Here is an 11,385-nt window from a genome sequence, read left to right on the forward strand (position 1 = left end):
TGTGACTTTGGCACAGTAAAGTTAACTTCTTCATAGATAACTTGTGTAGCCTGAACATTTGGCGCCGATTTTCGTACATTTTGGGGGGGTAAATGATGAGTTATCTGTCAAATCCATGGTATGCAACCGTATACTCTATATAATAATGCAATAATTCTCGAGTTAAAAACAAAAACTAAATATTTTCTGATCCCTTAGAATCCCAAATGGCTATTTTCTTTTTGACCTGACTGAGTTTGATGTGAAAAATGTAAATGAGGGGTTTGGGAGTAAATTGTGCTAATAATGAGGTTTTCAAAAAATATTTAATAAATGTATTGAAGCAAACCTAGTAAAATTAAACATATGTATACTATTTATTACATGGTTATATTGTAATGGTAGCAATTATCCATTGGCAGCAGTTTCTTTTTTGCGTTTCACTTAACTCACAAATTCACATTCAATAGAATAGCAATTAACCGCCAAAAACGAACCGTTCACTCCAATCTCCATAATAAACCCTCCAATAAACTATATGGAAGGGTTTTACTCTGTATATAAACAAAGCGAAACGACACAGCCCGCCTGTCATTTGCCATGGGGCAATAATCGTGTCAATGAAAATAAATCCTTTCCACTAATCCAGGTCCATCCTTTTAATCTCGGGTTTCAGAACGACGTTCAGACCTGTATGAGGCACGGAGATAGCAACACGATGCTTCGCTGGCTTGGAAGAACGAAATAAACATTACTTTTTTTTTTTTTTCTTTCAAACGAGATCTTGTAGTTTAGTTTGATAGTAAGGCCTATATTTTGGTAGTATAGTTTCGGAGAGAAAATGTTTCGAGGTTTTAGCCTGGGTTTCTGCTTGACATTATTTTGCTTCGGACCGTTTGTTTGCAGCGCGTGTCCGTCTCAATGTAACTGCTTCTTTCACAAATTATCAGACGGATCCAAAGCAAGGTAAAAACCAGAGAAATGATTACAACTATTTAAATTGTGAATGTGAACAACAAATATATATATATATATATATAGACCCAAGGATTAATTTGCGATGCTCTAAGCCTCTTTCTTTGGTTCTAATAAATAGCCCTAAACCATGTTTTACTAACGTTTAGACCGAATAAAACAACAAGAAAGAAGGGTTAAAACGGAAGATTAAACAGACAAAAATTAAACAATATGTTGGTTGATTTATTTATTTATGCAGTAATTGTACGTCTACCCTCTGTCATGAACCCATACAAGTCCATGGTTAATTTGGGTTAAACTTGTAATGAAGTTGAGTCATCTGAATGAACGTGTTACACTCGGTTATACAGTGACTTTCAATAAGAGGTGTACCTTTCTCTCCATCTATCTAGGAGTGTCCTTTGCAATGACCCACAGATTACTCTGATCCCACCCAACTTTCCTGCAGACACCTCGAAACTGCGGATCGAGAAGACTGCCATCACAAAGATCTCCGGCGAAACCTTTCACTACCTCAACAGTTTGGAATTTCTCTGGATGTCTTTCAATTCTCTCAACTCTTTGAATGTAGACAGCTTCCGTGGCCTGAGAAGTCTGGATGAGCTGAGACTGGAAGGGAACACTCTCATCTCTTTCCCCTGGGAATCTCTGACTGATATGCCCGACCTGAGGCTACTGGACCTACATAATAATAAGATATCGTCGATCCCGGCCGAGGCGACCATTTATATCAAGAACCTGACCTACCTGGACTTATCTAGCAACAACCTGGCCACCGTACCTCCTGAGGTTCTCTCTATGTGGTTATCTGTGAAACCGTCTCAAGAAGATGGGGACAGTTCCAAATATATTCTAGGTAAGGATCTGCTCGGCAATTAAAAACAATCTTTATTGAGCTTTTAGGGAATCCCATTTGGTTTGCAAGCCAGGATGAAATAGAAGCCTTTAAATTACATGCAATTGACACACAGGAAACGTGAGAAACAATCGATGCCATCCACAACATTACAAGCCAGGGTGCTTTTATCCCAACATGCATTGCATGAGTACCTGTGGTGTGTTACGTAGCGTTAAATGAAAAGTTGGAGGAGACATGCATCAGACATTTGAGAGTAGTAAAATGATTACTCTAATTGTAGTAAAGGTAGCCATACTGTAGGGTTACTGAGAATGCATTCACTAGTCTCACTTCAAACTAGCATGATTACTTTCTACTTACTAATACGTCTTGCTAAACTGACTTTATACACACATAACACAAGGTTATAGTTCAGACAGAGCAAGAAGAGTTGTCCAAAATGTGTATATATATATATATATATATATATATATATATATATATATATATATATATATATATATATATATATATATATATTTGTGTTATGTACTACCAAGGTAGAACTGGTGTTATTTATTGCAATGCTAAAATGTACGTTATCTATTACCATGATAAAAGCGGTGTTGATTATTTATTTTCATTTAACTACCATAGTAGTTTCTTTAAATCCCTTAGTTTAAGTCACTCTGGATAAGAGCATCTGCTAAATGACTAAAATGTTTATATTCTGGTGACATTATTTATTTTCTTCGTCACTGTAGGTCTCCATGACAACCCATGGCTATGTGACTGCCGGCTCTATGACCTGGTCCAGTTCCAGAAGTCTCCGTCATCCTCTGTGGTTCTGATCGACACCAAGCTGCGCTGTGCTGACCCGGAGAGCCTGTCAGGGGTGTTGTTCAGCGAGACGGAGCTCCAGAGGTGTCAGGGGCCCCGTGTCCACACGGCTGTGGCCCGGGTCAGGAGCTCCCTGGGGAACAACGTCCTGCTACGTTGTGGGACTATCGGAGTCCCAGTACCAGAGCTGTCCTGGACCCGGGCAGACGGCAAACAGATGAATGGCACTGGTGAGATCCATTGATTTATTGATTGATTGATTGAATGTATTTATTTATTTACTGTGTAACACATAGATATACAGCCAAGTGCAAGCAGTCGCTACATATGTTAAAAAGGGATGAAGGACAACAACTACAAACAAACAAATAAGTTGTTGACTTATTTCCGTTGTGCTCCAAGTTTAGTGTTTCTAAACCTGCTCCAGTCACAGCAGGTCTTGATCCCAGATCTGTTTGTGCTGTCTTGGAAACTGTTTGGCATAGTTGACAGAACAGCACAAACAGATCTGAGATCAGGCTAAGACCTGCCGTGACTGAAGGCTAGGCATATATACGTCTGCCTGTTGCCTGAATAAGTAGCTACAGTACTTAGGACATCTATTTTGGGTGTTGTAAAGTCAGAAGCTGAAATAGCCTAGATTACAGATGGATGGACGGTTTTCTTTTCACTAATCCTTCTAACTACTTTTTTGTTTGTATTTATTTCACAGTTCAGGAAGAAGTTTCAAAGGAGGGAATCATTTGGTCCATCCTGAGTGTGCCTGCCGTCTCTTACCGGGACTCTGGGAAATACATGTGCAAAGCGACCAACTTTGTGGGGACTGCAGATGCCATCATCTCCCTGGTTATTACAGACTCCTTTAAAAATGAGGAACAAGGTGGCAGCTCCAAGACTAGAAACCAAAGAGGACGGAAAACCGGTGGATTTGGGAAAGCTGCCTACCAGAAGAAACTTGTTGCCAGATACATACCTCCACCAACCACGACGGCAGCTATGCCCATCATCGAGCCACTAGGACCGAGTGGTTTCACAGGGAGGTATGATATCGAGAGCTACAGTATTTTGGACAGTGTGGCCGATGGACAGACGCCCGGTCCTCCTGCCACGGAGCCGGCGATTATTAAGGAAGTGGAGAAGGAGGTTCTTAGCAACCTGGCAGCCAACGCCTCTTCTTTGCAGGCATCGGCGCCGCCGGAGAGACGGGTGGTACGATCGGTGAAGGTCATCGGGGACACCGATCACACCGTCTCCCTGAACTGGCGGGCCCCGACGGCCAAGAACACCACCGAGTTCAGCGTCCTGTATGCCGTTTTCGGCGAGAGGGACATGCGGAGGATCAACGTAGGCGTGGGAAAGAACCGTATCACCATCGACGGCCTTGTGCCAAGGACAAAGTACATCGCCTGCGTCTGCGTCAAAGGCCTGATCCCTAAAAAGGAGCAGTGTGTAATCTTCTCAACGGACGAGGCGGCAAGCGCAAGCGGCACCCAGAAGCTCATTAACGTGGTGGTGATCACCGTGGCCTGTGTGATCGCTGTCCCCCTGACACTGATCGTCTGCTGCGGGGCGCTCAAGAAGCGCTGTAAAAAGCTACTGGGGAGGAAATCCAAAGATATTCAAGACTCATATGTAACATTCGAAACCCTCTCCCCGGGACAGAAGCCTAAGGGGATGGAGGGGGAGTACCTTGCCAGGCAACACCCAGACGAGTCCAACAGACTGCTCTCTGCTAGATCCAGTGTGGACTCTGGGGCTACTTGTAGGAATGAGGCACCCCCTAGTGAGTACTTTTGTTGATACCAAATGAAGGCCTCAACCTTTACAGGGCAGAGAAGTCTGTCCTTTCCAAGCAGAACTTAAGTTGGTTGGTTGTTCTCTTCTGGCAAGTGATGTATTGTAGATGAGTGACACTGCTCAGAGACGGGGCAGAGACCAACAGACAGTTGCATGGACAAGTGTGGTATATATGTGAGTCTAGATAAATAGGATAAATAAATGCTGACATAACTGTGATTATATATATAATATATTATTATTATGCCTTGCAGAAATACAGGCCAACCTTGACCCGGTGAACTGTAAAAAAAAAAAAATTAAAACAGAAACAAATTTTTTATTTAAAATGTGGAAATAAGCATTTTATATTTGTCATGCACTTTTAAGGGGGTAACATAGTGTAAGCAGTTGCCTTTCTTTGAAATGACACTTGGGTTACACAGTTATGCTAACTTTTACAAAATTCCCAGGTTTTCCAGAAATTCTTGGTGGAATAAGGAAACCCAAAATGGCACGTTCTACCAGAATACATGAAACCCATTTTTTAACATATGGAGGAAGAGTAATGACAGTTATTCTGAAACGAATCTGACCTCAGAATTCTGGTAGTTTTTATTTGACAAAATAAGGTAAAGTATTGGTGAAGCAACTCATATCTGTAGTGATATTTTGTACCTCTGTGTATTTACCATAAATGTTAATGTGCCAGGTTTACTGTCCAATCAAACCTAACATACTATACATTTTGTAATGTATATATCTATGATCTGATCTGATATATAGTACCAGTCAAAAGTTTGGACACACCTGCTCATTCAAGGGTTTTTCTTTATTTTAAAACTTTTTCTACATTGTAGAATAATGGTGAAGACATCAACACTATGAAATAACACATATGGAATCATGTAGCAACAAAAAAAAATTTAACTAATCAAAATAGGATTCTTCAAAGTAGCCACCCTTTGCCTTGATGACAGCTTTGCACACTCTTGTTATTCTCTCAACCAGCTTCACCTGGAATGCTTTTCCAACAGTCTTGAAGGAGTTTCCACATATGCTGAGCACTTGTTGGCTGCTTTTTCGTCACTCTGCGGTCCAACTCAGCCCAAACCATCTCAATTGGTTTGAGGTCAGGTGATTGTGGAGGCCAGGTCATCTGATGCAGCAGTCCATCACTCTCCTTCTTGGTCAAATAGCCCTTACACAGCCTGGAGATGTGTTGGGTCATTGTCCTGTTGAAAAACAAATGAAAGTGTGACTAAGCGCAAATCAGATGGGATGGAGTATCGCTGCAGAATGCTGTGGTAGCCATGCTGGTTAAGTGTGCCTTGAATTCTGAATAAATCACTGACAGTGTCACCATCAAAGCACTCCCCACACCTCCTTCATGTTTCACAGTGGGAACCACACATGCGGAGATCATCCGTTCACCTACTCTGCGTCTCACAAAGACACGGCCGTTGGAACCATAAATCTCCAATTTGTACTCATCAGACCAAAGGACAGATTTCAACTGGTCTAATGTTCATTGCTCGTGTTTCTTGGCCCAAGCAAGTCTCTTCTTCTTATTGGTGTCCTTTAGTAGTGGTTTCTTTGCAGCAATTCAACCTAGAAGGCCTGATTCACTGGGTCTCCTCTGAACAGTTGATGTTGAGATGTGTCTGTTTCTTGAACTCAGTGAAGCATTTATTTAGCTGCAATCTGAGATGCAGTTAACTCTAATGATCTTATGCTCTGCAGCAGAGGTAACTCTGGGTCTTCCTTTCTTGTGGCGGTCCTCATGAGAGCCAGTTTCATCATAGTGATTGATGGTTTTTGCGACTGCATTTGAAGAAACTTTCAAAGTTCTTGAAATGTTCCGGATTGACTGACCTTCATGTCTTAAAGTAATGATGGACTGTCATTTCTCTTTGCTTATTTGAACTGTTCTTGTCATAATATGGACTTGGTCTTTTACCAAATAGGGCCATCTTCTGTATACCACTGTTACCTTGTCACAATATAACTGATTCGCTCAAATGCAGGAATTCATTTTAACAAGGCACACCTGTTAATTGAAATGCATTCCAGGTTGAAGCTGGTTGAGAGAATGCCAAGAGTGTGCGAAGCTGTCATCAAGGCAAAGGGTGGCTAATTTGAAGAATCTAAAATATATTTTGGATTTCTTTAACACTTTTGGTTACTACATGATTCCATATGTGTTATTTCATAGTTTTGATGTCTTCACTATTATTCTACAATGTAGAAAATTGTAAAAATAAAAAAATTTAAAAAGAAAGAAAGAAAAACCCTGGAGTGAGTAGGTGTGTCCAAACTTATGACTGGTACTGTATGTGTATAAATAAATACTTTTTATAAATGTTTGTGTCCTCTTAAATCCTTACCTGCTCTATAATAGCATATTCCTTCCCAGAACACTTTGACAACCGTTTTGTTCAAGCAATCAGAGGATAGGTTCTGTTTTCAAAGATACAGAACATCATAATGGGGTGATATCCATCCGGTGTCAATAGTCAATTATCAAGAGGTGAAAACAGGCAGATGTAAACATTAAGGTGCCAAGCCACAGCATGGCATAACACCAGTATGCTCGGCAATAGCATTAAGCTAAGCCTTAGAACTTACACTATGATATAATATACATATGAAGGGCTGACGAAGAAATGACAAGGAAACATGTTGTGACCAGCACCATGGAATCCTGACCTATTATTTGACCATGCTGGTCATTTATGAACATTTGAACATCTTGGCCATGTTCTGTTATAATCTCCACCCGGCACAGCCAGAAGAGGACTCGCCACCCCTCATAGCCTGGTTCCTCTCTACCCGGCACAGCCAGAAGAGGACTGGCCACCCCTCATATCCTGGTTCCTCTCTAGGTTTCTTCCTAGGTTTTAGCCTTTCTAGGGAGTTTTTCCTAGCCAACGTGCTTCTACACCTGCATTGCTTGCTGTTTGGGGTTTTAGGCTGGGTTTCTGTACAGCACTTTGAGATATCAGCTGATGTACGAAGGGCTTTATAAATCAATTTGATTTGATTTGATGGATAGCTTTCACATGATAGCCTATGTTTTGTTTAGCGTTTCGTATTGGCGCTGTCCACGGTGCTGATCACAACTTGATCGTTCGTCTATGGCCACTGTGGTCGTTTACTTTGTACAGTATCGTTTGCAGACTACGTACATATTTGTGTCTGAAGACCTCTTCCATTCGTTCCTCATTTAATAGCCATGGATCCTTTTGTTTCATGCAGTCTACAAATAAGAGACGTTGGATATATAGTGCCATTTTCCCAATGGTCTTCAGTAGCCCTGATCTATAGATTATTGGACTTCCCGATGCTCTAAGTCACTGTCCTTGCATATTTAATATCAAGTAATAATTTTTCTGAGAAATCATATTATTTTCTGAAATGTCCCGTTCGTTTATTAGGGAACATGCATGTTGTGACATACTTTCTCTAAAGAGATCACTTTATTGGTCAATTGCACACAAGGTTCAACCGAAATTTGACTTCCGTTGTTAACCCAACCCCTCCGAAAGACATACCGTACATATAGGTTTTTTGGAGAAGTGCAGGGGGCTAGCTACCACACTGGGCCCCCGGGAAGCTGTTGTTGTTGTTGTGGGGGGGGTTAAGGGCACAACGCCAGGTAATGGCATCTAGGATTTGATACTAGCAACCCTCCGGTTGCCAGCTCACCTTCTGGCAGATTTTTTCGGGTAGGACCCGGTTTTCAAACGGGCAACTCTCCGGTTTACTGGCTTGCCCCTCTAACCACTATGCTACCTGCCACCCCACAAGGAGGATTATAGCTAAAGAATATTTAAAAAGACAAACTTTCAGCGTGTTTTAACGTATCATTTGGTGTCTGAAAGGGATTGCATCAAGGAAGATTAAGGTAATAGGTTTACCTCTACCGTCCGTCCCTCCCTGTGGAGATGCTCGGCTCTAATGCTTCACATGGGTTTCTGTTAAAGGAATTATGGCCACCTTGTATACAGTATTAGCTATAGCTTGGCTATTCTATAAAGTAACTCCTGCCTCGACATCTTGTTTACCCGGCTGCTCTTGCACAAATGATAACTTGGGAAGGTAAGTCGTTTGTTGTCAGTTCTTGTGTAGCTAGTTTTGTACCGAGTTTCCTTACGGTGTCAGTACGTTATATGCAGTATTGACTGGTCAAGTGTAGGCTATTACTGAACTCAATGGTGGCTTTTCATGACTGGTTTTAACAATAGACAATATGGAGAGATAACATTTTACATTGACATTTTAAGTCATTTAGCAGACGCTTTTATTCAGAGTGATTTACAGGAGCACATCCACAAATTGTTCACATAGTCCGCACTTAACCGCTAGGCTACGTGCCGCATGTGTCTATGATGAAAGGAATATAGATAACTTCCTCTAACCGTACTTCCATAACCCATAATGTTTTGGTTTTATTTTTAGATCCTTACTTTGTATGGAAACAGCCATGGGACGAATCCCAGACAACGTCCCAAATTATTTCAGTAAAATTCGAATAGAGAATTCCCACCTGACCGAATTACCGAGCGGCTCCTTCTCTAAAGTCACTGCCTTGGCGTCTCTATGGTTGAATTTCAACGACATCACCCTAATGAACATCAAGAGTCTGGAGGGGCTGACGAATTTAACGGAACTGCGGCTCCAGGGAAACAAGCTGCGTTCAGTCCCATGGACAGCATTCCAGGACACGCCGAACCTGAACATTTTGGACCTGAAACTCAATCGACTAGACGTGCTCCCGGAATCCGCCCTGAGACAACTACCGGGCTTGACCTATTTAGATTTATCCTTCAATCAGCTTACTGTCATATCCAGGGATGTCTTCCTCAACTGGCCTCTCCTCAACACTCAGGAGAGAAAAGGACGTAAAGAGGCCAGCAGTGGAGAGGCCAACGTTGTTTTAGCGCTGCACGACAACCCTTGGCTGTGTGACTGCCGCCTCAAAGGTTTCGTAGAGTTTATCAAAACCATTAGTCCGCCTCTAATTCTGATGAACTCGTACCTGACGTGCACGGGCCCCAGTTCCAGGGCGGGGAAGTTCTTCCACGAAGTCGGTTTGAAAACATGCATGAAGCCCGAGGCCTCAGCCACAGAAACCAACATGACGGTGTCACTGGGGGACAAGGTAACCCTCCAGTGCTTAGTCAAAGCCAGGCCTGAACCCTCCATCCATTGGTCATACAACCTGAAGATTATAAAGGGATTTACTGGTAAGGTTTTATTTAATTGCAAATTCTAGGCTACCATCCATTAGAATGCTGTGACTTTGCTGCAGTGGGGTATTTACCACAATATCATATGTCAGTCCTAGTTTATTGTAAGCTACACCACTTTGATGACAGGATTTAGGACAAGCAGGCTAATGCATGTGTATGTCATTCATGACTTTGGTAGGCTCTTCATGTTTCTACGTTTCTAAGTAGAAAAGCCGCCATAGATTGATTGCAACAGCTTTTCTTGTAGGCAAACTCAACAATACTGTTTAGTTAACCCCCCCCCCACCCCGCACCTCTCTGATTCAGAGGGTTAAATGTGGAAGAAACATTTCAGTTGAATGCATTCAGTTGTACAACTGACTAGGTCCCCCCTCCCCCATTTCCCTATTCATAATGCAACATATTACTGTAAATATTGTAAATATACAATATGTACATGTTTAAACAACAACAACAACTCAACATCCCACTGGGTACAGATGTCAATTCAACATCTATTCCACGTTGGTTCAACGTCATTTCATTTAAATGACTTGGAAACAACGTTGATTCAACCAGTGTATGCCCAGTGGGATAATTCTCCTTTCTCTCCCTCTTCAGTGGCAGAGACCCGTGTGGACGATGAGACCATCAGATCTCAGCTGGTCATCCCATCCATGCACCTGGAAGACCGAGGAATCTACACCTGCTTCGCCAACAACTTTATCGGCAACTTCTCCGTCAGTTTCCTGATCAACATCAAGTCTTTCAACGCCTCCTCCTCCGGCGGTGCCGCCATGTCTCGTCCCCCGTTCCCCCTGTCCTCAGCCGACGAGAACGTCTACATTGACATCCGCATCTCCAAGCAGACGGTCTACGGCATCACTCTGGAGTGGTACGCTGCGACGGACAACCCTGCAGAGACCTGGTTCACCATCCACTTGGGGAAATACCACTCTGAGAAAAAGGAGTTGACATACATCGGGCCGGGCATCAACACCTATGAGGTCAACGACCTCCTACCGGTTACTAAATACGAGGTGTGTGTGACGCTGAAGAACCAGACGCCTCGCGCCGGTCAGTGCATCGTGTTCTTAACAGGAAGTGACATCAGCCAGCTGGAACAACGGGAGAAGTTCATCCATATTATCGTGATCATGTGCGCCATGGTGCTGGCGGTGCCTGTGGGGATGTACGCCTGCACCACCGACACCAGATGTACGTTCAGCTGCCTGGACCGCTGTACGGAGCAGTGTAAGAGGAGGAGGAGGCAGGAGAAGACCCTGAGGACCAATGGGGAGAGACAGGGGACCTTCGACAGCCTCCAGGCCGCCAGCGATGAAGGACTCTGTCGTGACTCTGAAGAGTTGATGATGAAGAGGAGGTCCTCCCAGGATAAAAACAACCACAAGGGCAGAGTACAAGATCCACAAGAGACAAACATTGGAGCAAAGCTTTATTAGCTCTAGGTTTAGCATAAAAAGAAAAAAAAGAAATGTACTAAGATACCTAGTGGTAGAAATGCAGAGCAGTCTTCTGTGAAGTGAAGCTTCAGGAAACACATCTGTAAAGCTACAAGTTATGAAGACTGAAATGCCTTTCTTCCATGACTGTAGGGAAGTATTGTATTGTTTTATCAAAATGCCCTGTCTCTAAGTAATCAAATGTTTATTTTTTTTCAACTTTATATGCTGTATCTTTGGGATATGGTGTTTTTTTTAGCTTCATTGTTCTTCTCTG

The 11,385-nt window shown here is 42.6% G+C and overlaps 2 protein-coding genes across 2 annotated transcripts; both read left to right on the forward strand.

The window, feature by feature from the left end:
• Positions 1-684: 684 nt before the first annotated feature.
• LOC112224707 (leucine-rich repeat, immunoglobulin-like domain and transmembrane domain-containing protein 1) lies at positions 685-5,252 on the forward strand. Its single transcript, XM_024388401.1, has 4 exons — positions 685-945; positions 1,350-1,813; positions 2,560-2,865; positions 3,348-5,252. Exons 1-4 carry the CDS (start codon positions 821-823, stop codon positions 4,433-4,435), a joined length of 1,983 nt encoding a protein of 660 aa, XP_024244169.1. The 5' UTR covers positions 685-820; the 3' UTR covers positions 4,436-5,252.
• Positions 5,253-8,085: 2,833 nt separating this feature from the next.
• On the forward strand, positions 8,086-11,128 carry LOC112224042 (leucine-rich repeat, immunoglobulin-like domain and transmembrane domain-containing protein 2). The gene is made up of 3 exons (XM_024387328.2): positions 8,086-8,512; positions 8,873-9,660; positions 10,267-11,128. The coding sequence occupies exons 1-3, from the start codon at positions 8,403-8,405 to the stop codon at positions 11,106-11,108; spliced, it is 1,740 nt and encodes a 579-aa protein (XP_024243096.2). The 5' UTR covers positions 8,086-8,402; the 3' UTR covers positions 11,109-11,128.
• The last annotated feature ends 257 nt before the right edge of the window (positions 11,129-11,385 follow it).

This window comes from Oncorhynchus tshawytscha, linkage group LG25, assembly GCF_018296145.1.
Source record: "Oncorhynchus tshawytscha isolate Ot180627B linkage group LG25, Otsh_v2.0, whole genome shotgun sequence".
Classification (NCBI taxonomy): Eukaryota; Metazoa; Chordata; class Actinopteri; order Salmoniformes; family Salmonidae; genus Oncorhynchus; species Oncorhynchus tshawytscha.

Excerpts from the sequence above, each read along its gene's own strand:
- LOC112224707 (XM_024388401.1), top strand. The coding sequence starts at position 821 with ATGTTTCGAGGTTTTAGCCTGGGTTTCTGCTTGACATTATTTTGCTTC. Across the intron at positions 946-1,349 it reads TCAGACGGATCCAAAGCAAG|GAGTGTCCTTTGCAATGACC; the intron begins GTAAAAACCAGA and ends CCATCTATCTAG. Across the intron at positions 1,814-2,559 it reads CAGTTCCAAATATATTCTAG|GTCTCCATGACAACCCATGG; the intron begins GTAAGGATCTGC and ends TCGTCACTGTAG.
- LOC112224042 (XM_024387328.2), top strand. The coding sequence starts at position 8,403 with ATGGCCACCTTGTATACAGTATTAGCTATAGCTTGGCTATTCTATAAA. Across the intron at positions 8,513-8,872 it reads ACAAATGATAACTTGGGAAG|ATCCTTACTTTGTATGGAAA; the intron begins GTAAGTCGTTTG and ends TTTTATTTTTAG. Across the intron at positions 9,661-10,266 it reads GATTATAAAGGGATTTACTG|TGGCAGAGACCCGTGTGGAC; the intron begins GTAAGGTTTTAT and ends CTCCCTCTTCAG.